Source organism: Microcebus murinus, chromosome 15 (genome assembly GCF_040939455.1).
Source record: "Microcebus murinus isolate Inina chromosome 15, M.murinus_Inina_mat1.0, whole genome shotgun sequence".
NCBI lineage: Eukaryota > Metazoa > Chordata > Mammalia > Primates > Cheirogaleidae > Microcebus > Microcebus murinus.
The window spans coordinates 860,388-885,398 of record NC_134118.1 but is presented as its reverse complement, the minus strand read 5'-3'; the positions used below and the strand labels follow the sequence as shown (position 1 = coordinate 885,398).

General features: G+C 38.7%; 1 protein-coding gene across 7 annotated transcripts in view; it reads left to right on the top strand.

Moving 5' to 3' along the window:
• EXOC2 (exocyst complex component 2) overlaps window positions 1-25,011 on the top strand; it is a 227,117-nt gene that overhangs the window by 63,832 nt on the left and 138,274 nt on the right. For all 7 annotated transcript variants that reach the window (XR_001155091.3, XR_012923198.1, XM_076010422.1 and 4 more), the window contains exons 5-7: window positions 6,255-6,368; window positions 7,915-8,039; window positions 23,017-23,097. Coding sequence is in view for 5 of the 7 variants with exons in the window: in XM_076010422.1 (XP_075866537.1) it covers window positions 6,255-6,368; window positions 7,915-8,039; window positions 23,017-23,097 (320 nt within the window). In the remaining 2 variants the exon portion in view is untranslated. The remainder of the gene's footprint in view (window positions 1-6,254; window positions 6,369-7,914; window positions 8,040-23,016; window positions 23,098-25,011) is intronic.

The window sequence follows — 25,011 nt, the reverse complement described above, 5'->3', positions numbered from 1 at the left end:
AGTGATCCTTCTGTTTTGGTCTCCCAGGGTACTAGGATTACGAACATGAGCCACTGAGCCTCAGTCTCCTTTAGAATTTTTATAAAAGTAGATAGGTGGGCTGCGATAGTGCCTAAGTCCAGAAACTATCAAATAGAACAAAAAGAAACAACCAAAAACAAATTTATAATATCTAATACAATACTGTAAACAGTGTTGCTAAAAATGTAAAGCTAAAAGAAATGAGTATAGCATAAACACACTCAAAAGAACTACCAACACCCACTTTCACTGTATTAGTCTCCTCCTTCTGTCTTCCATCTGCCAAATCAAGAAAATGTGTTTCCTTCAATGCAAATAGTATAACTGCAACCAGGCCTCACTGTATGTGCGGTGGTGAGAATGTTCTTGGAATGATTCCTGTTGATTTGCATGCTGCATGGATCATTGCTGCAAACTGTTCTCATACTGGAAAGCAAGTGCTGAGGTGTTAAGACCATTCCTGTTAGTTTTATGTCTCACCATTAAACTATAGGCCTGGGTCTTGTGGCTTGGGGCTAGCCCTTTTTAGAAGTTTTAAATCCATCCTCACACTGCCATCTAATGGAAAGTGTATTTTTTAGGGGTAGTTGGAGTTGTCAGTGACTGCAATTACGTGTTTTGGTTCATTGACGACAATAATTCATGAGTTTACACAGCGGAGTACATGTCGCTTTCATTCTCTAAGTCCGTGCTAGTAGATTTAAAGTGCAGACTTGGTTTGGATTACTTAGAATATATATCTTGCTTTTACTGATGTGTTTGAGCCATCACTTCTCTTGGAAGGTTAGAAAATCAGTCACTCTGAACTAATATTTAAGTTTTAACTATTAGTGCTTCATTAGCTATGGGGACATAGCGCTTCTTCCTTTCCTATTACTGTTGTGAAGATCATTAGCATTTTCTTCGTGCTAAATCAATTCCTCCTACATTTTTGTCCTTACAGAGTTGTAGTTGTGATTTTATTTCGTATTTAAGATTCTCTGGTTCTTTATTTGACAATAGATGCATCATGTTCAAATCTTGTCTAAGTATTTACATGTAACCTCTCTGAGACCACTTCTTTACCTGTAAAATGGGAATATGTAACTCACTTGTTATGAGAATCAAATAAAGTGATACTTAGGAAAATAGCCTGTAAGAAATCAAGAATTATTTAAGTATAAAGAAGCAACAGCAAGTAACATTTTTTGTATGTCAGAGATTGCTAAGCTTTCCACAAGCATTATCTACTTTGATCCTCAAAACATTCCTAAGAGGAGGATATTATGATCCCATTATCCCCATGAATAATGGGGCCTGAGAGAAGTTAAATAACTTCCCCCACGTTGTGCAGATGGACTGAGCAAACTGCAACATTGAACCCAGACTGCGCATCTCCGTCTAACTCCTGCCTCCACGCTGAACTTGGAGGCGAGTTATCTGAGCTTTTGCCGCTGTGTCCCACGGAGCTGCATCAACACGTGGCATTGTTTTTTCCAGATCATCTATTTCACATTTTTGAGGCGTTTGGACTAAAAGATCAGTATATTTAGGCATATATTTTGGGATACAATATTCAATGGGGGATGCCTTCAGCTGCAAGTAACAGAAAATGAAAATTCATTTGGCTTAAACAAAAAAGGCTTTTTCCCCCATAATATATAATATCCAGAGATGGATATTGTATATTATCAATATGCAATATTGATATTGAGTCACTGACTCAGGATATTGAGTCAGTGACTCTGTCATGTTACCAAGATGTGAGGAGCCTGGGTTTGTTGTTCTGCTGACCTTAGCGTAAAACTGACATCTTTCCTAATTGCAGATGGCTTTAGCAACTCCTGGTGTTCAGTGGCAGAAAGATGCTATCTCTTCTTGGTTTTTTTTCCTTAAAAGTATGGAGACCTCTCCTAGAGGTGCTCCAGAAGATATTTCCTCAGACATCACCAGTCACAACAAGGCCCCAGTTGTCACACCGCCCAGTCAAGAGCAAGGGCGGTGTGACAGGTGTGGCTGGCTTGGGAGGGCCCCTCCCCAAGTGAAGGGGCGAGTGGGGCCGTGCCGGGCTCTCCTGGCAGAGAGGGACCAGGGTGGTGGGTGGGCGAAAAATGGGCTCTGTGTTTCTGTGCTGGGTTGGTGCTGGACTTAATTGTGTGATTTGGGGAAAATTATTTGACATCCCTATGTTAAAATTTTGCCATTTTGAAAATAATATCTGTCTTGTAAGTCTGATTCCTAGTGTATGTCTCAATTCTTTTCTTCCAGTTAAGACTGGTACAGAGTTTTAATGTTTTTAGTAAGAAATCACTGAATAATAAATCCACAAGGGTGATTATGAGGGTTTGGGGACTAGGAGATGGTGTTTTGACCAAGAGATACAGTACTTTTCAAATTCTGCCTGGCTTATTTAGGTGCCTGAAGGAACTTCATTCATGGAAAATGAAATAATAGCAGGTAGCCTGATGCTTCAGATCTCAGCATGGATCTCTCTGCAGGGTGTGTGGTGTCCTCACCACTCACTCTAAAGCCAAAGCTCAGTTTCAGGATCTGCCACCCGTCTTTCTTCCACCCTTGCCCTGCTGGTGGCATGGTGTATCCATGATTGAAGAGGTAGGGTGCTGAGCTTGCGCGAGCCTCACTATGTCCTGGGCTTCTCTTTGTAGCAGGGACTGTGCTGCGCTGCAGGTGAGTGTGGCCAGGCCCATCCCTGTCCCTCTGAGGATGAGGGAGACGGGGAGGGACCCCGCTGGGGCTAGGACAGTTCCTTAACAATTCTTTTCCTAGAGCCCTCACTAGACATCAGACCTTTGTCTATTGCTATAACTGAGATCAATCTATATTTGTAAAAATAACAATTTAGTACATCATAAATGTTACTAAAGTTTAAGAATCAGGTGAATTTTAAATATTGAGCACAGAATGGAAAGTTCTGGATAGCTGCAGGTTTATTTCTTTCAGTACCACCAGTTTGAGCATTTTAATTGTTTAGGGTATAACTCTTTTTTATATGTGCCATGTACATCCTATTTTTTTAACTTTTAGCTAAATATGTTGAGCATAATTTAGTTGTCAGATCGGTGGGGACTGTGTAGTCTTAACCATTTTGCTCTGGCATTGTATTTTTGAGTTTTGTGTCTGTATTTTATACGTCTTTGCTTTACTTGCTATCATTGTGTCATAGATCCTTTCTTAATGTTGTCAATTCTTAACGCGAGCAACCCCTCTTCACCCTCTGCTTCCATTATGGGTAGGGAACACCCAATCAAAACGAAACTCCACAGGGCAGGAGTGAGGGACACGGAAACTCCTGACCTCTCAGAGTCCCTTTGTGCATCATCTTTCTAAACTGTGTCCTTAATATGTGAGTTTGGAATTGATCTTTTTAGATGAGGATTTTTCTTTGTTTCTTTTTCTTCTTTTTTTAAGGAACAGAGTCTTGCTGTGTTGTCCAGGCTTGGAGTGCAGTGGCATGATCAGAGCTCTAGAAGCAGGGTTGACAAAACATGGTCTACAGCCATGTACTTGTGCACACCGACGACAGGCCTTATTGATTTGCTATGTCATTCCTTCTAGCTGAGTTTAGATCCTTCCAGCCACAGGATCCCTCATCCAGTGCTTCAGAAAAACACTGCCCACCAGTGAGAGTGGACTACCGAAGGCAGCCCGCGGCGTATCAGAAGGAAGGGTTTCTGGTTACTTAGCTGGGGCTGAGCACATCATGGCTTAGCCTAAATGTCCACTCAGTCATTATATTTCCCAAAAGTTCTAACTTAGGGCACAGTATGCAAATAAATAAAAGGAGAAAAACTTTCAAAGGTGATAAGATTTTCTTGCTAAGTAAAGTATCAGAACCAACATGAAGAATCCAAACCAAAATAAACTTCTAAACCTTAAGCAACGTTCTCCACCTTCCTCTCAGAAGGAGAGGCTGGTGAAAATGACCAGCGAGATAATGAATGCCACACACACCTGCCGAGGAGGTTCAGGCTGGGGCTCTTTTAACTTATGTAGGTGGCTAGCAAAGAAGCAAGATTGAATCAGAGATACTAAGCAGAGGTGATACCAACCTTCCTAAAATTCCATCTCATCTTCTTTTCTGTTGTCACAATTCTAAGCAAGGGCTCCGCCCTGCCATTAAAAAAGGAACACATCATAGTGAAGAAAGCCAGTGCCAAGTGGGGCCCTCGCACTCCCGTGACGGAGGTGCTCAGGCAGTAGCACTTGATTCCTGAGTAGAGCGGTGTCTCACTGCAGGACTTACAAAGGAAATCCTTAAAAGCTGGTTTTGCTACTTGCATCCCTTGTCCTTTTAATGAGCATGAAGGGAGAGGTACACATAGAGGTGAGGAGGATTAGTGTGGAGATTCCTTGGGGAGAGCGGGGCTGCACCTTGAGGGGGAAGATGGAAAATGTGTCACTGTCTCTCCTTGGGCCTCTGCGGGGCCCCCAGGTGGGAACGTTCCCTGCAGCTGTGAGACACGGAGCTCCTTCATGGAGAGGGCTGTTTCCTGTGACTAGATGAGCGCCTTGCTGGAGAGAATGGGCTCCAGGCCACTGGAAGTTGTGGCTAAGAGGACTGGTCACCTGCAGGTGCAGGGGCTCCAGCCAGGGGTCTTGCAGTAAAATTTGTGACCCCTCTAGGCTGAGGAGCGGCAGCAGGAAGCGAATGCATTCCAGAGCCATGGTTAGGGAGTCCTCTGAGCAGCCTTCAGCCTTCCGTGAAAATGTGCACCAGACTCAAGTCAGCTTTAATATCTGGGAGGCAGAGAGCACAGTCTGCCTGTGACAGCACCAGGCCCAGGCCCAGAAGGACATTCCATTCTTACCTCTCTATCCACCCTGCCCTTGACCTCTGCTGCTTGAGACAGTGACCCCAGAGGAAAGATACAGACCTGTCCGTTTCCCCCCAAATGAGCAGCCTGTCAACTATTGATCTTAACTGGGGAGAGGGGAAGGAAAAGTATTACCTCTGGGTGAGGACTGAGTGTTGATCTGCCTAATTTCTGAATTGAGACTGTGTTTGTGTTAATGGGACAGCAAGACCTTTCCAGATAAGAGTAAATAGAAAAATCACTGGTTCTGCCCACATTTTCTTCTGCAGTAGGTGTAATTCCCCCATTAAAAAAATGCTGAAGAAATATTGGGCTGTCAAATGATGTTGTGTCCTGTTTATACCTTATAAGTTGAGCTTATAAGATAGCTTATAAGCTATCAGGGTTTCGGGATGGGGGAAACATCTTATAGGAGACCCAAAAAAACAACATGGTATGTGCAGGAAAGTATCATCTGTTTGAGGTTGTCGAAGCTTCGGGTTTGAGGCCTAGAGTAGCAGAAGTGAACCCCAAGAGAAAGGTAGGTTCAGCTCCAGGAGATGCCTGGGCTCACCCCGCAGATGGGGCAGGGCAGCAGCCAGGGCTGCCAGGCTGTGAGCCCCGGGCAGGCGGGGCCAGCCACTGTGCTTCTGCGCTCAGGCATGCCTGCCGTCTGCGTGGAGCCTGGCCTGTACTCTCACATGTACCTCATTAATATTTGAATGGATACATAAAAGAATTGATCCAGAAGTTGATCTTAAAAATGTGGGTGAGATAAGGGAGTTGCAGATAACATATAGCCTGTTGTTATCACAAGCTTTTCTTAACCACTTAGTGCAACAGGCCGATGTATCAGCTCCACAGTATATATCGGCCGCCACACTTTTTGCCCTAGACGCAAAAGCCGATATTTCGGCCCGAGGCACTAAGAGGGTTAATATATTCTAGACAGGGACATGTAAATATGAGTGCTATAGATGATTTTCTTAGACATTGTGTGTCTTAAAACAACTTCCATATGGGTCTCTAACAAAAATCATTATAGCAAAGTGATTTAATATTTTTAAATTTTACTGTATCAAAATTTTTATTTTTATGTATTGGGTGGGCAGTGATTTCATATTTTGATAGATTTCATAAAATTCAACTCAGCCTGATGTTTTAAACCCTCTTCAAATCTTATGTCCTTTTACTGATATAATTTCTGTATTTCAACTAATTTGCTATTTTTATATATAAAATCAAAGTTTACATGATAAAAAATCGACCATGGTCTAGGAAATGTATTTCATACATGTATATAAACATATTCCTGATAATGTACTATGTATAATTGTAATGATTTGTATTCATGTTTATTACTCTAGACACTCAGTAATGTCTGTTACATTTTTATAGTAATAATAGTTGAAGTATATTTTAAAACTTTTTTCCCCTCAGAAGCAAGTTTCCCCAGAAGGACTTAGAAACGCTGTTCCATGGAATGAGTGCTGATTTCACAAGTGAGAATTTTTCAGCTGCCTGGTATCTCATAGAGAACCACTCAACCACCAGGTCAGTGGCTGCCCATTGTTAGCTAGGAAGGGTTTCACTCACATGCGATAATAGGATTATACCTTAACTTGAGTTTAGATCTGGCTCTGAATTACAGTAAGGTAGTCTTAGGCCCATGAGCCTTTTACTTTTGGTGAGTCTGTGAACATCTCAGGATATCTATTTCCTTATCTATAAAATAAGATTGCCAGTTAGAAGTCTCTCATTTCTTATTATCATTTTATGTTTCTGTATGTTTCATTATGCATGCAGCTCATTGAGACTGTGGAGGTGTAGCTGGGCACATAAACTGATGTGTTTGGCTATGATCTACTCCTATTCAAGTAGCACAAAAGTTTTCAGTTCAGGTGTAGACTATGGAACACACTGCCTTCCCTGACCATAGAATAAAGGAGGATGACTTTGTTATTATATAAAGATCTGGCTTAAAATTATCCAAAAAGTAGACAAGGTTGTATATGTAAAAGAAAGCATTCTTTTTGTCTACTAATTATATTTTACCCACTTTATGAGAGCAGATTTGTAACCTATTTGCAAGATTGACTTAAAACAATTATAATCAGTAAAAAAAAGTTTGAATAAATCAATGGTTTGTTGCTTAAATTTAAATTCTTGTTAATCAACTTGTTAAAATATACCTTAATATAAATTTTTCATTCACACATTAGGATGAAAACCATTATTAGAAAATATAAGGAAAAGCTGATATTTCAGTATTATTACATAGAGTAAATTTGGCTTGATAAATTTTTAAAGGAAATCTCTGAAATGAATTTTTTTATTATAGAACATGGTTCCAGTTTTACATTACAGATGTGCTTTTTCTATTCTTATAAGTCAGAATTGATCTCTGTTTTTTGTATAGGGCTATATCAGGGTACTTGAGAATATATTTAAAGTTTGATAGACAGATTTTCTTAGCTCACATGGAAATAAAACTTCTGAAATACAGAGGCCTATTTTTTTGTTTGTTTCTCTGCTTGAGATATAGAGATAATATATTGTAGTCTTCTTAGTTATTTAAATTGTGAATTGACCCACAGGTTTTATGTAATTTTATTATTAAGGACAGAGGAGTAGGTATTGATGTGATGAATATGATGTTATGCTCAGTGTTTAAAAATACTTAAGTGAGTGTACAGAGAGTTCTGCCTTTGAAATATTGCCCATCACTTGATGCTCTATGTCTTCTTATCAGGTGTAGAGGATATTTAAAACTCTTTATCTGGAAAATCATATATATTATAGGTCATAAAAATATCTACATATGCATTTACTTCTTAGGGGTCTAACATATCTGGAGTTACCATTTGATGGCTACAAAACTCTTCTGCAGCTGTTGTAATTTAAATGTTCATAATGTATAAAAGGCTTGGATCTAGATAAGAATATGAAAGCTTTTTGTTTTCATCTGGTTTCATATTGTATTAATCTGTATGCTTCTTAACATAGGTTTTAGCATTCCTGGTATTTTACACCCAATGAATTATTTCTTTTTTTTGCATGTTAGGTGTCTCAAACGTTTGGTTTCTTTATTTCCTTTCAGTTTTGAACAGCTCAAGATGGCAGTCACCAACCTCAAGAGACAGGCTAACAAGAAGAGCGAGGGTAGTCTGGCTTATGTGAAAGGGGGTCTCAGTACATTCTTTGAAGCACAAGATGCCCTTTCAGGTAAGGCGATCCTTGGAGCCATCTGCCCAGCAGCTTCCACAATGGAAACTGGATACACGCTTGCAGGGTGTTTACAGGGTGTGACATTCGGTCTGTATTTATTAAGTAGAGTTCTAAAATGTGCCATAAATATTTGTTGCAGACTAGGCTGGCATCTCTTTGAAGGCTTGGTACTTTAAAAATTTATCTCTGAGGCTTTTGTTGACCTATCGTACATGTGTGAAATTGGAGACTACTTTACCCTTCTGTGATGTACAATCTACAAGGTTGATAAGAAATTAAATCTCACTGGGTAAAATTCTAGGATTTTTAAAATCCTTTTGTAGCCATCAATATCTTACATATGTGACTAATTCTATAAATGTGACCCATTGTGTGTACAATTTGGAAAGGACTGATGACAAGGTGTCATTCTTCCTGGCTCTTACCCCAGCAGCCCCACACATACACGAAGGTCGCTGTCCCACTGCAATGCCATTATGTTTATATGGGAGGGAAGTTGTATCAAGTGCAAATGTCATAGCTTTAGACATTTCAATGAAAGGTGTCAGTAGGCTTTATTTTAACCACCTTTAATTAATAAAAGTTTAATTATTGTTTATCTAGTAAAAAGTAAAACATTATTAATAAAAGTTAACCCAGTTCTTTTTAAACTAAGATATTATAACTATGTACCTATATAGCTAGGTATCTATAAGTCTGTATATTAAGAGGATGCACCTTCTTCAATTCAGAAAGACAAATTTAAAAAATTAATTTGTATTCTTAAAGTACAGAAATCCTTTTATTGTTTCTAAAATCCATGTCCTCATGTGCCAAATATGCTTAATTGACTTCTGACACCTTAAATACAGCTCTTTCCTTGCAGGTAGAGGTTAGGTTTTTGAAGGGGTAAAATGTGAATGCCTAGGAGGGAACAGAGAAACTAGGTCATCACCTTTGGTAAATGCTGTGTGCCAACGGTTCTTGATGGTGGGCCTTTCTTTCTTTGTGCTTACTGCTGTTCTAAGTTACCAATAGTTAATGTTAACCATATTAGGAAGAGAAATATGAGTATATGTGAACAGAGTTTAGTATATAAATCAAGTAAAGGTGTTTATTCATATGCCTAATAGTGACACAAATGCTTCTCATAAATTTTTATAATTAAAGTGATTTCACTTAGCAAAAAGATGGATTTCTCTCCAGTCTTTTTAAAAAACACATTTACATATGCATGTATATTTGTATTTATGCTTTTTGCTTCTATAAATGGCTTTACTATTGGCAGATTTCAAGAAGTTTTATTTGGTAATCATTAAATTTATGTAGTCTTATTTATTAGACATTCACTCTAGAAGCATGTTATTTGATACATTAAATTTGTGTAGTCTCATTTATTAGACATTTGCTCTAAAGGTGTGTTGGCAAATTAAAGTTTAACAAAGATAATGCTCACCAACTACTAATAAGTGAATGACTGTATGACATATAGAAACTGATTGTGATAGTAAATTTAGACGCATGCACATATATCTAGTTTTTCTGTTTTTTGATGTAAAAGAAATGCATATTATAGAAAATATTAAACCGATAAATAATTAGCAAGAACTACTTCCATTGTAGAGATAATCACATTGACATTTTGATGTTTTTCTTCCTTTTGATTTTTTTCTTAGCTTTTATGAGTACATATTATTACATATTATTAAGTTGAGGTTATACTGTATATAGTTGTGTATGTTAGAAACCTGTTTTATTCTTTAGAGAAAACCTGTTCTGGGTAATTATGTTAGTTTTGATTTGTTGGTAGGTTTTTATAACTTTTTGCAACTATAGTCTTAAATGAAATTAATCTATAGTTTTTAAAAATGCTTTTCTGGTCAGGTTGTAGTGTTAATGTTATACAGAATCATATGAATGTATCTGTATGTGTTTGTGTATGTACTCTCAATGGGCTATATAGATTAGAAATTACCTGTTTAAATTTTAAAAGAGCTGTTACATAAAATAGCTCATTTAATTTGTTTTACTTTTCGGTTATGAATATTTTCAAACATGCTAAAATAGAGATGATAGTATTAATATAATCAACTGCTATATACCTGCCATCTAGGTTTAACACTTACTATATTTTTTCATACTTGTTTTATCAGTATTTTTTGAAGTTGATTTATTTGTGTTTTGCTGATATATTTTAAAGCAAATCTCAAGCAGCATGACATTTCTCTCCTATATACCTTAGTATGAATCCCTCAAGTAAAGATATTTATGTACCTAATCATAATACCATTATCATAGCTAACAAAATTAGCAATAATTCTTCAGTATCATCTAATTCCTAGTTTATATTCAGTTTTCTCCAATTATCCCTAAACTCTCTTTTTTATAGCTGATTTGTCTAAATCAAGATCCAAATAAAATTCAGGTATTTCATTTGATTTTTTAATCTCTTAAGCCTCTTTTAAACTGTAAAAATCCCCTCACCTTTCCTACCTAGTTTTGTTTTTTCATGCCATTGATTTGTTGAAGAAACAAGGTTATTTGTACTATAAAGTATCCCACATTCTGGATTTGACTGATTACTTCCTCATGGTGTCATTTGACTTATTTTTCTCTCCAATGTGCTAGGGGTCATCTAAACCACTTTAGATAAGATTCAGTTTCAACATTTTTGGCCACAAGGAGAACTGTGTTGCTTCCTCTTTTATCACACTGGGAGTCATTTAGTGTCTGGTTGTCCCTCCTGTAGAGACAACATAATGTATAGGTGGCTAAAGGGGTGGGCACCAGCAGTTGATATGTATGTGTACTTTTAACACCTCTATTTTTGTGTTTTGTTTATTTTGGTTTAGTTTTCCCTTGAAATTCTCTATTTCATCAAGATTTTCATATTTTTTTAGCCATTGCATTGTAATTTTTAAATCATTTAAAATTAATGTTATGGCCCTTTCATTATCTGTTTATTTATGTGTTCTACTTCCTTTTTAATTTTTTTTATTTTCTTTTATTCTTTTTTTTTTATTTCGGCATATTATGGGGGTACAGATTTTAAGGTTTCAATAAATGCCCTTTCCCCTCCTCCCCCCACAAGTCTGAGTTTCCAGCATGACCATCTCTCAGATAGTGCACATCTCACTCAGTATGTATGTATATACCCGCTCCCTTCCCCCCTGCCCAATACCCTATTACTGTAGCACCTATGTGTCCACTTAGGTGCTGCTCAGTTAATACCAGTTTGCTGGTGGGTATATGTGGTGCTTATTTTTCCATTCTTGGGAAACTTCACTTAGTAGTATGGGTTCCAGCTCTAACCAGGAAATTATAAAGATGTGCTATGTCACCATTGTTTCTTAGAGCTAAATAGTACTCCATGGTATACATATACCACATTTTATTAATCCATTCTTGGATTGATGGGCACTTGGGCTGTTTCCACAGCCTTGCAGTTATGAATTGTGCTGCTATAAACATTCGAGTGCAGGTGTCTTTTTTGTAGTGTGTCATTGGATCTTGACAGTAATGGGATGCCCAGTAATGGGATTGCTGGATCAAATGGTAGATTCACTTGTATCTCTTTAAGGTATCTCCATATTGCTTTCCACAGAGGTTGAATTGGTTTGCAGTCCCACCAGCAGTGTAGGAGTGTTCCTCTCTCTCCGCAACCACGCCAGCATTTATTGTTTGGAGACTTTTTGATTCTCACTGGAGTTAAGTGATATCTCATTGTGGTTTTGATTTGCATTTCCCTGATGATTAGAGATGTTGAGCATTTTTTCATATGTTTGTTGGCCTTTCTTCTGTCTTCTTTAGAAAAGTTTCTGTTCAAGTCTTTTTAATAGGATTATGTGATTTTTTTCTTGCTGATTTTCGTGAGTTCTAAGTATATTCTAGTTATCAGCCCCTTATCGGATGCGTAGGATGCAAAATTTTCTCCCATTCTGTAGGTTGTCTGTTTACTTTCATGACTGTTTCTTTGGCTGTGCAGAAGCTTTTTAGTTTGATCATGTCCCATTTATTTATTTTTGTTGCTGATGTGATTGCCTTTGGAGACTTCTTCATAAACTCTTTGCCTAGGCCGATGTCTAGGAGAGTATTTCCAACATTTTCCTCTAGAATTCTAATAGTTTCATACCTTAGGTTTAAGTCTGTTATCCAGCGTGAGTTCATTTTTGTGAGAGGTGAAATGTGTGGGTCCTGCTTTAGCCTTCTACGAGTGGCTATCCAGTTTTCCCAGAACCATTTATTGAAAAGGGATTCTTTTCCCCAGCATATGTTTTTGTCTGCTTTGTCAAAGATTAGATGGCTATATGAGGATGGTTTTATATCAGGATTCTCAGATCTGTTCCACTGGTCAATATTCCTATTTTTGTGCCAATACCAGATTCATTTAATTACTACAGCTTTGTAGTATACTTTGATATCTGGCATATTAACACCTCCCATTTTGTTTTTGTTGCTTAGAATTGCTTTTGATATTCGGGGTCTTCTTTGGTTCCATATGAAGCGTAAAATTATTTTTTTTTATATCTGTGAAGAATGCTGATGGGATTAATAGGTATTGCATTGAATCTGTAGATCAGTTTGGGTAGTATAGACATTTTAATGATGTTGAGTCTGCTGATCCACGAGCATGGTATGGCTTTCCATCTGTTTACATCCTCTACTATTTCCTTCCTCGGTGTTTCATAGTTCTCCCTGTAGAGGTCTTTTACCTCCTTAGTTAAGTATATTCCTAGGTACTTTAATTTCTTTGTTGCTATTGTGAAGGGAATTGAGTCTTTGATTTGGTTCTCAATTTGATTGTTGTTGGCTTATATGAATGCTTCTGATTTCTGTGTATTGATTTTGTATCCTGAGACTTTACTAAATTCATTTATCAGTTCCAGGAGTTTCTTGGTTGAATCTTTGGGGTTTTCTAAATATAATATCATATCATCAGCAAACAGTGAAAGTTTGATCTCTTCTGCCCCTATTTGGATACCTTTAATTCCACTTTCCTGTCTGATTGCAGTAGCCAGGACTTCCAGCACTATGTTGAATAGTAGAAGTGGAGATAGTGGGCAGCCTTGTCTGGTTCCAGTTCTAAGTGGGAATGCTTTCAATTCTTCCCCATTCAGTATGATGTTGGCTATGGGTCTATAATATATGGCTTGTATCATTTTTAGGTATGTTCCTTCTATGCCGATTTTATTAAGTGTTCGTATCATGAAAGGGTGTTGAATTTTGTCAGAAGCTTTTTCTGCATCTATTAAAAGAATCATGTGGTCTTTGTTTTTGCTTCTGTTTATGTGGTGAATTGCATGTATAGATTTACATATGTTGAACCATCCCTGCATCCCTGGGATGAAGCCCACTTGGTCTTGATGGATTATTTTTTTGATAAGCATCTAGATTCAGTTAGCTAGATTTTGTTGAAAATTTTTACATCTATATTCATTAGGGATATTGGTCTGTAGTTTTCTTTTTTGTTGCATACTTTCCTGGTGTTGGTATCAGAGTAATATTTGCTTCATAAAAGGTGTCAGGGAGGTTTCCGTTCTTCTCGATGTTGTGGAATAGTTTTCTGCAAGATAGGTACTAGTTCTTCTTTGTAAGTGTGGTAAAATTCAGGTGTGAAACCATCTGGACCAGGACTTTTCTTTTTAGGGAGATTTTTAATTGCTGTTTCTATTTCAGCTGTTGAGATTGGTCTGTTCAGGAAATCTATTTCTTCCTTGTTGAGCCTAGGGAGGCTGTGTGTTTCTAGAAATTTGTCCATTTCCTCCACATTTTCCAGTTTGTGTGCATAAAGATTTTTGTAGTATTCATATATTATATCTTTTATCTTTTTGGGATCAGTTGTGATATCTCATTTTTTGTTCCTGATGGAGCTTATTAGAGATTTCTCTTTTCTGCTTTTCGTTAGCTTAGCCAATGGTGTGTCAATTTTGTTTATTTTTTGAAAGAACCAACTTTTTGTTTTCTTAATCTCCTGAATAGCTTCCCTGTTTTCAATTTCGTTTAGTTCTGATTTGATCTTGTTGATTTCACTTCTTCTGCTGGGTTTGGGGTTGGTCTGTTCTTTTTCCAGCTCTTTGAGTCGTTTCATTAGATCGTCTATTTGTAATCTTTTTGACTTTTGGTTATAGGCATTTATGGAGATAAATTTTCCTCTCAGAACTGCTTTAGCTGTGTCCCAGAGGATTTGATAACTTGTCTCTCCACTGTCATTTTGTTCATAGAATTTTTTTATTTCCCTCTTGATTTCTTCATTTATGAAGTAATCATTTAGTAGGAGGTTATTTAATTTCCACATTTTTGTGTAGAAATGTGAGTTTATGTTAGGGTTGATTTCTAGTTTTATTCCACTGTGATCTGAGAAGATACATGGAATGATTTCTATTTTTTAAAAATTCTTGAGGTTTACTTTGTGTCCTAGGATATGGTCAATCTTAGAGAATGTCCCATGAGCTGATGAGAAGCACGTATATTCAGTGGATTTGGGGTAGAATGTCCTGTAAATGTCAGTTAGACCCAATTGTTCTAGAGTTTTGTTTAAGCCCATTATTTCTTTATTAATTTTCTGTTTAGAGGATCTGTCTTGTGCCGTCAGTGGGGTGTTGAAATCTCTGGTGATTATGGAGTTGCTATTAATCCATTTGCTTAGCTCCAGTAAGGTTTGCATTATGAATCTGGGTGCACCTAAGTTGAGTGCATATATATTTAAAATTGTTATCTCTTCTTGTTGAACTCTGCCTGTGGGGGTGGGGCTGTCTGAGACCCACAGTCTGGAGCGGGCCTCGTTCCTTTTCACCATCCCCAACTCCGCTGCTACTCCTAGGCCTCTGGCAGCAGGCCAGACCACACACCACCAGGCCTCCCCTGCCTGTGATGCTGGCAGGGAGGTTCCCTGCGCAGGAATGCCACCTGGGCTGGGCGTACAGCCTCCTTTTGGGAGGAGGGTTGCCCTCTAGGAGGCTGATCTGCCCCTGAAGGCACACACACCTCTGTAGGCTTTTCAAGTATATCCCTTCTGTGCCCCGGGCAATGAGAGACCTCGGTGCTCGGGATCTGGTCTGCAGGTCTGACCTCTAGGTCCCAGAGTTCAAAGTATATCCCCACCAGGGAGAGGAGTGCTGGTCCTAATTCACCCACAGGGAGCCCAAGCTGGGTCTATGTCTCTCAGCCTCAGGGTCTGCCCCATTTCCTGGGATCACTGTGCCAACAGCACCTGGGAGTGTTGGCGGGTAGGGAGCTCACAGTCTGAGTTCCCCTTAGTCAGCTGTAGGGCCCCTAAAGGGAAGGTCCTGTTCTGTTCCCTGTAGGTGCCTCCGGCTGGTGGCTGTATTGTCTCTCTGGGCAGCTGAGGGTAGGGTCGGGGGAGGGGAGAAGAAGGCAATATGGCACCTGCCACGTGGCTTGGGGCTGTGCACAGGGAGGTGCCCCGAGGGAGTTGGGAGCCTGGTGCCGCGTCTGCTACTGGCTTACCGATCACTGGCAGCGGCCATCTCTGGGCTGGTGTCCACAGATCTCTCCACCCACTGGGGAGCCCACCAGCAGTCCCAGATGCAGGGGAGGGGAAACGGCCTATCCATGTACCTTTCCTGCTGGTCTCCGTGCTGCTCCAGAAGTCCCAGCTTCCAGTTCTCCTGAGAGACCTCCTCCTGTGGAGTCTCCTGTGGTCTCAGGTAGTTCTCCTTCCGACCCTCATCTGATGTAGGCTTGTCTTCTTGCTTCTTTCTTCTAATTTCTGCTAGAATCTGTCTTTTCTGCTGAGACACTTTGTCTGGCGGTGTTTCTCTTCCGCCATCTTGATTCCCTCCCTACTTCCTTTTTTAAAACATTGATTCTTTAGTGATGCTCTTTTTGTGTTTTTAAAATTTATAATTTTAACTTTCCTCCTTGACCTAGTAGTTTCTAGTAAATTTTTGTTTTTAAAATTAGTCTCTAGTCTTATAGTATTGTGAACAGAAAATATGTTTCTTAATATTTTATCAATTTTTTTTATAAATATGCTATAGATGTAAAAAAAAGAGATTGGCACATTATCTTCAGGGTACACTGTTTGATATTTTAGCAATACCTGATTAATTACATTATTTAAATCTAGCTTATTTATAATAAACATTATAGACAAATTCCGTCTTTAATTTTGATTTTGTTAGTTTTTCTTTGTATGTAAAACATGTTTACTTGGTATCTTTTGATGACTTGGATTCTGTTAATATTATAATATAATAATATATAACTATAAAGTTATGGGCAGTCCCCAAGATCACCCTCAGGTTTAGTAATTTGCTAGAGCTCAGTGAACACTGTTGTACTCACAGTTATGGGTTATTACAGGAAGAATACACATATGACAATCAGCTAGGGGAAGAGAGGCATGGAGCAGGGGCTAGGAAAATCCCAGGCATAGAACTTCCAGTTGTTGTCACTTCAGTGGAATTATGGATAGCACTGACCTTTCAGTTCACAATTTGTGACAACACACATGGAAGACTGCCATCCAAGGAAGCCACCCAAGCCCAGGTGTCCAGATGCAGAGTTACTGGGGCTTTATCACTTAGAGATGCTCAGCAGCCCCATGTCTGATCGCAGACTCCAGCCCCTTGAGGTTCAGGCTGACAGTGAGTAACCAGAATCCTCACCACAAATGACATTATTAGACTGTCTGGTGTGGCTTAAGGCCCCAGGTAAACAAAACATTTTTATCAGGCAGAGCATTCCAAGAGTTTAGAGAGTACCTCCCAGGAGCTGAGGGGAAAGGCCCACACCTTTTTGGGGGTAAGATTAAATTCTTTATTGCACAATAATATAATGGTAACACTTTATACCCTTATTTTTACACACATTTGCTTAATATATTTTTCATAATATTTTTGTGAACATTTAAAAATTTTGTTTTTGACATGTGCCTTATAAGCACAGTGTGGCAGGATTTTTATTTTCTGATGCCTTTGCCCTTTAATAGAAGAATATAAGCTATTTACATTTATCATATTGAAATTGTTGCCCTATTTTCTTTCTCACTTGTTTACTTTTTGTTCTTCATTTTTCCCTCTTTGCTACATAGGCCATATTGTTTGCGGATTTGAGAGAAATGTTTTAAAATTGTTATATATTGTCTTTTAACTTATATTATATAACAGTTTAGCACATCTTTATTTCCCATGCTTTTTCCCTTTTCTTAGTCTTAATTTAATTTGAAATTATAGACACAGTTTATTTTGCCTTCTCTTTTTCATTTCATTATTCTGTTTTCAGGTGTATTTTTGTCTTTTGCATTTAATTTTATAAAATATTTACCACAGTTATCTGGTAAATATGTATATTATTTGCTTTAACATTTAATTTGCATTAATGTTTATTGCCAGTCCTTTTATATTTCTTTTTCCTATCATTGAATTTTTTATTCTTAACCTTGCTGGTATATTTTTTGTGCTATATCTTTTGAGCCTTTGTGTGTCTAGAAATGTCTCTTGCCTTCATACATGAACAGCCACTTGGCTGTAAGAGAATAATTTTATGAAGACATTGATCCAATGACTTTTAGTGTTGCAGAGACAAAATCCTGAACAATATAATTCTTTATTAGTTGTGGGTAAATTACTTGTTTTTCTATGTAGCCAAATGCTTAAAAGATATATTTGTTTAGCCTTGAATAAACAAAAAAAAAAGGAAAGACACCTTTGTGGGATATACTGGAATTCTTTGGAATCTATAGACTTATATCTTCAGTTCTTAAAACTTCTCTCTTGTTATTTCAGATGTCATTTATAGCTTGTCTCTGAATGGTCTTGTGTAAAAATGTCCCTCCTTCCCTCTGCAGCCTGTGGGTCCTGGCCCCCTTTCTGCTTTCCATAGGCTGCACAGCACCCAGCAGGGGCCAGCCCTCCACCAGGTCCTTCCGTCCGATGCGTGCTGCGTGTGAGAGAGTGGTCTCCACGCAGCTGTGGGAGGTGAGAGGTGTGGGAGAGCGGTCTCCACGCGGCTGTGGGAGGTGAGAGGTGTGAGAGAGCGGTCTCCACGCAGCTGTGGGAGGTGAGAGGTGTGGGAGAGTGGTCTCCACGCGGCTGTCGGAGGTGAGAGGTGTGGGAGAGCGGTCTCCGCACGGCTGTGGGAGGTGAGAGGTGTGGGAGAGCGGTCTCCACGCGGCTGTGGGAGGTGAGAGGTGTGGGAGAGCGGTCTCCGCGCGGCTGTCGGAGGTGAGAGGTGTGGGAGAGCGGTCTCCACGCGGCTGTGGGAGGTGAGAGGTGTGGGAGAGCGGTCTCCTCGCGGCTGTCGGAGGTGAGAGGTGTGGGAGAGCGGTCTCCACGCGGCTGTGGGAGGTGAGAGGTGTGGGAGAGCGGTCTCCACGCGGCTGTCGGAGGTGAGAGGTGTGGGAGAGCGGTCTCCCCGCAGCTGTGGGAAGTGAGAGGTGCGGGAGAGCGGTCTCTACGAGGCTGTACGAGGAAGGGAGCTTGGGAGGTGAGGGACAGGGGCAGTGGTGGAGCGGCCACGCGGAGACGGAGGCGTGTCCAGCCCGCGCCGTGGGAGTTGCGGCGCCCGGCGCAGGGGAGGCCGCGCGAGGCAGAGGCGTGGCCGCGCTGCTGTGTGTTCTCACGCAGTGTGTGTTCTCTTGCAGTGTGTATCCAGGCAGTGCGCTCTGAGTAGCCGTTATTTTCCTTCAAGTTGCGGTGCCATTGTCGGTTTCGACCTTGCCTGTGCGCGCCCGCGAGTGTCTGAGTCAGAACTGAGCGAGAAGCGTGTGCGGTGGCGTGGCCGGTGCCACCCCGGGTGCTGACTCAGCTTCCCTTACTGGTGGTGCACCGGTGGAAGCGCCCCAGCCCGCGCTCTGCCCCTCCGCGGTCACTGTCATCCCGCCCCCTCGTTGGCAGGGCGCCTGAGTCCTCAGGTCGCTGCCCTGCTGGTCGCTGTCCCTCCCGCGGGACATGCCTTCCCCTGGCCTTGGCGCCTCTGAGCCCTCCCTCCACCGGGCCTGCGCCAGCCCCGGAGTGCCCCTGAGCTCGTGTGCTCGGAACCTGTATAGGCGCTTGCTTTTAGTGGCAAGTCGGACATTATCACTTGCTCCTTCCAAGAACAGCTGTGGCCCATACTGTGCAAATGCACATTCTTTATGGCACTCCGGAGGAAAAGGCCACCGCAGTGGAAGCCACACATGTTGCTCACTGCTCTGTCGGTGCTTCCTCCCGCATTCCTTTTATCGCTGCCATTCTGCACCACGTGGGCCATGGTTGATTGTTTTGACACATTTGGTTTAGTGACTGTTGATGTATGAAGATAGTGTTTCCTAGGATGATTATCTAAGTGGGAATTGTTTTTACCTGTTAGTCTTCTGTGTAATAGTTGCCATTGTTTTATTATTTATTGCTTTTCTTTATTATAACTAGAGAAAGAAAGGAATCACAGATTACTTAACCAATTCAAATATGTGATTTATCTACTCTGACAAAAGTTTGATAGAATAAGTAGAAACTAAATGTTTGAAAGCCTCTTTATAAATTTAAATTATTTATTCATCTTACCCTTAATAATACTCTTCTTAATCTCCTGCTTGGTTTTTTTTTTTTTTTTTTTTTTTTTTTTTTTTGAGGCAGAGTCTCACTCTGTTGCCTGGGCTTAGAGTGCCGTGGCGTCAACCTAGCTCACAGCAACCTCAAACTCCTGAGCTCAAGCAATCCTTCTGCCTCAGCCTCCCGAGTAGCTGGGACTATAGGCATGTGCCACCATGCCCAGATAATTTTTTTTCTATATATTTTTTAGTTGGCCAATTAATTTCTTTCTATTTTTTGGTAGAGACAGGGTCTCGCACTTGCTCAGGCTGGTTTCAAACTCCTGACCTTGAGGGATCCACCTGCTTTGGCTTCCCAGAGTGCTAGGATTACAGGCATGAGCCACCATGCCCGGCCTTAATCTCCTACTTTAGTAAGCATAATCCTCAGAGTTGGCATGGGAACCAAATTAGGCTAATCTTTATACAGGCCATGGGTTTGTTTTTCAAAGGTTGTTTAAAAGATAGAAGAAGAATATGTGATAGAGGGTGTATGTGGCTACAAAACCTGAAATATTTATTGTCTGGCTCTTTCTAGAAATAGTTTGCCAGTCCCTGATCTGGCTTGAATATTCTTCCTATCTCACGCAGGCCAACATTAACATACATTAGAGCGCATTAGAGCATGTACATCAGTTTGTATGTGGATCCTGGATCCTGTCTGTGCATACACATAATTTCTTAATGCCTTAATAATAGCATTTATATAAATGTATGGGCAGGTATTATGATTCTTTTATTGAAATTGCAAATTTGACTTCCACATTTTATTGGAGAGTTAAATAAAAGAATCACATAATTATAGGCAATCTTTCTATAACTCTGAGTTTTCTTTGAATAGTACTTTTATACATACTGTTTTGTTTCCCATACAAAAACTTATGTTGTTCAGCTGCTTCACATATTTAAGTTTTAATAGATTAGAAACAATAACAAACCTGTGATCATGTACCAACTTGCTTATTGAGTTATTCTACTTAAAAATGTTTTCAGAGACAATAAAAGGTCAAGTGAACCAGACATTGAGTTATTTGGTTTAATTTCCTGGAAAATAGTATTGCCTTTATCAGATCCCAGTGTCTCTGGGTCCTCATGCTCGGCTGACAGCTTGACAGTGGCTCTGCTGTGGTGGAGATGGGCGGGAAGGAGTTGCCTTGTCAGCAGAAAGTACTGTAAACTGAGCTGGGGGGGGGGGTGCGGGGACCAGGATCACCTCATCTTGACCTGCTGATCAGTGATGGGTTTTGTCAGCATCAGTAAACATGGCTACATGACTTCCTTTAACGCTGACTTTGGCTTAGAAAGTAACATTTGAGGCAGGGCTACTGCAGGGGCTAATGCCTGGACAACCACTCATAGCGCCCTCACAGTAAAACTGCAACATGTGCCAAGTGCTCCTTTGTAACCAGGATTGTCACAAAGTCACAGCAGCATTTAAATAAAGACTGTGAGCAGATTTGCTTGTACACAACAGGCAAGTCTTTCTAGTTTAGCTTTTTAATACTTAGGCATAGTCTGTCCCCTATCCTTAAAAGAGAGGGCAGGAAATTCTTTTCCATTTAACTTTAACAAGTTGAACTTAAGTTTAAGTTTTGATATGTGGAGACATTTTATGTGATTGTTACCCCATAATCTAAATTTGAGACATTAAAAAAATTACTTTCTCTTCACTCTGAATCAACCAAGACAATTAAAAATGTAGTGGCTGATTTTTTCCAAATATATTTCTTTTTCTTTCTATGAATGTGTTTCTTCACAGAGGAGCAGTCTGTTTATTTTATAATTTCAAACAAAATTTGAGGTGGCTTTACAAAATAAAGGATAAAAAAGAACAAGCTCAGAATTAAAAACTAAAAGGAGCAGAAAAATAGGTGTTATTGGGCATGAGAATGTTTTCATAGTACATTTGAGCAGCGAATTTGTCTCAGAGTTTTCTGACAATGAGTCAAGGGAAATACATTGAACTACATACATAGTTCTGAGTAAAATAAATACATGTCTTTTTGTTTGTTTGTTTGTTTTGGCATAAATCTGCCACCTGTGACTGGTGGGTTAAGCAGAACTCATAGTTCCTTTTGGAATTGTTCTAACTCAGTATTTGAATGTTAGAGAATAGCTATTACATAAGGGTGATATTCATTTCAGTGTACTAGTTGTGAAGGCCATAGAGTTAAACATCCTGCATTTGGGTTTCGCTAAAACAAGTTATATGAAAAATTAAAAATCGTGGGTGTTTTCACAGCTTTTATTTTGGGGAAGAGAAGCCTTTTATTTTCAACTGAATGCATTTCCCAATTGACATAATAAGTGTATTATTCTCATTTTATAGATGTGAAAACAGAAGCTTAGACAGTGGAAGTTGCTTGTCCTTACTATATAGGGAGTGTGGGATGAGGTCTGGGATCAGACTGTTCCAGTGCACATTTTGAGTTTGGCTTTGTGACCTTGGACAACATGTTTTAATTTCATGTTTTTCCCATCTGTAAACTAGAAATAATGTTGGAAGCTAGCTACATCGCTGGCTTCTTTAAAAGATGACAAATACCTATATAAGAGACTTAGCTTAGCTTTTGTGTTCATTGCTCAATTAATGTTTACCTTGTTATTTTTTTATTTTTTATATTACACTTTTGAATTTGAAATTGTATTTGATCATTTTGTTTTAAAACTTTTCTTAGTTCTTCACCTAAATAACCCTGATTTACTCTGTTCTCTTCAGTAGGTAAAACAGTTTTTAGATATAAATTACTAAATGATTTCCTCATAATCTTTATCAGATCAGACAGACATAAATCAGTAACAGCAAAAAACTCCAATGCAGTTTGTACATCCACAATTAATGTATTGGTAGATGTTGCTAGGTGTTTCTTGGGAACCCCCAGAGAAATATTGTTTTAATAGAATGAATAGAACATTAATAATATATATTTTCCTGTGTTATATTTTAAGGCTGAAATGAAATGTTTTGAGGTTGGCAAACTCCAAATAGTAGTATTCCTATTTTCCAAATGGTGAAACTGAAGAATAAGAGTGAATTTCCTATGGCCAAATATCAAAGATAGTACAGGTTTAGTATCCCTTATCTGAAATGCTTGGGACCTGGAGCATTTCATATTTTGGATTTTTGGTTTGGGGATGCTCAACCTGTAGTAATAAGACCTAGGTATTGTAGTAATAAGACCTAAGTATTGCTTTTCTTTTTTAATTCTACTGTCTTTACCAATCAGTCTTGAGGTTCAGATGATAGAATATGTGTATTATGGACTATTTTAATAGTGTTAAACTATGAATAACTTAGGCTAGTGTCTGCTGGATACATTGCAGAGTGTGGCATATTTGTGCTCCTTTCTAGCAGAGAAAATAATATGACCATTTTTTTAAAGCTGTTTAAAAATGCATTTTGATGTAATATATCTCTACCCATTAAAATGGCCTGCATTTTAACCAGATATTTTTTTCTAGCCATCCATCAAAAACTAGAAGCGGATGGAACGGAAAAAGTAGAAGGATCCATGACACAAAAACTGGAGAATGTTCTGAACAGTAAGTTTTGTCCTGCTACCACAAACTATTTATGGACTTTATAACAAGCTTTAATATAGTTCTTGGACCTCCTTTTACAGGACAAAGCAGTAAGTGGATTTTAGTATTTATTTCTAAACAGTAGTGATTATTAAATCCCTGCTGAATAAATGTTAAAGGGAATAGAAACACTGAAATGTATATTCTGTTTCTGTTTGCATTTTATTTATTGGAAATCATAATTTGAAAACAAAATATACTTCTTAAGAAATAAAATTTGCTACCATAAAACAGACCAGTATATAAAAAGCATCATCAAAGATAGGAAAGCACTGAGGCAGTAGCCAGGATTGGCATTGACCAAAAACCTGGAAAAGCCATAGTCAAGTGTCTACCAGTGTTAACGCAAATAACCTCAGCTATTAGAATAAGAGGTACTTAGGTGTCATTTATTTGTTTATACCTTGCTTTTTTCCAAAAAGAATTTAAGGCAGCTGGATATTTAAGAGTATGTCTAAATCTGGGAAATTTTGTGAAAATTATAGGCCCAGGAAAAACTGATATATTGAAAGTTTTGGATCCATCCACCTTTATGTCCTTTTTCTGACATCTGAGATTCTAGCTGCTTAATTATCCTACTGATTTAGAAGAAACTCATCAGGTGACTTAATCGTTATTATACTATTAGTGACTTAAAAATAAGTTATCCTCTTTCATATATACAGTTAACGTTTGATATGATGCAATAATACCAATAGGAATCTCCTTGTTTTTAAATATAACATAATTTCATCCTGCAGTAGAGTTAAAAATAACTGAAAAAAATAAGAAAACTCACATCAGATCTTTAAAGATTCTGTGAATGCAGGACTGTGATAGGAAGTTATTTTTGCACTTCTAGCTTAATGTAGTTTCATGAGCAGAACTTTTTGAGTCTTTATGTAAATGTCTGTTCAAAAACCTGGAGAATCCTTAATAAGAAAGTATTTTCTAGAAAGAAGCTTTAATTTGGTGTTGGCTTTCCTTGGTAGAAGAATTTGAGTACTTGGATTTCATTCTAAATTTCTGAATTTAACAGCATTTAAAAATATTTTCCTCTATTATCATTACTGTTATTACTGCTTGCCTTGAGATTTTGCCTTATTTTTTAAAAAATATTTAGCTGTTTAAAAAATATTATTTTTTCTTTTTTTTCAGCCTTACCTGTCCTCTGCAGAGAGATTTTGCCTTATTTTTATCTTTGAGAACCAGGTCACCAACTTTGTTAAAATGAATATATTTTGAGTTCAACTAAAATTTATTGAAGCTATTTCTATATTAGCATATATAATGTAGATATTATAAGCATAGTTAAAGATATATAAGCATAGTTAAAATGAATATATTTTGAGTTCAACTAAAATTTATTGAAGCTATTTCTATATTAGCATCATTAGACATTTTAAATGTCTTAGAATGGTATTTTCTACTCAGGGATGTTATTTGCACTAGAGAAGTTGTCATCAAACCAAGATATCTATACAAAAAAAACAAGATTGCTTCAGTAACTTTAAACAGGTGACTTGTACGAACAGCGGACATAGTAATATATCATTGTACCAGTAAAAGAGATACTTGCTAAGGTTTGGAAAACACTCAGGTCTGTTTCATGTGTTAGGCTTAGTATAATATGGTAATGTAATTTTTTTTTCTTCTGAGGAGTAGTTTGGGAACTCCCCCTTGGGACTTACGGTATTAAAAATCGTAAAAAAAATTATTTTACTTAATATTCCTTTATAACCATGAAGTTTTTCCAGAAATGTATCATACTAACTTATTTTTTTTTTGAGACACAGTCTCACTTTGTTGCCCAGGCTAGAGTGAGTGCCGTGGCGTCAGCCTGGCTCACAGCAACCTCAATCTCCGGGGCTCAGCGATCCTACTGCCTCAGCCTCC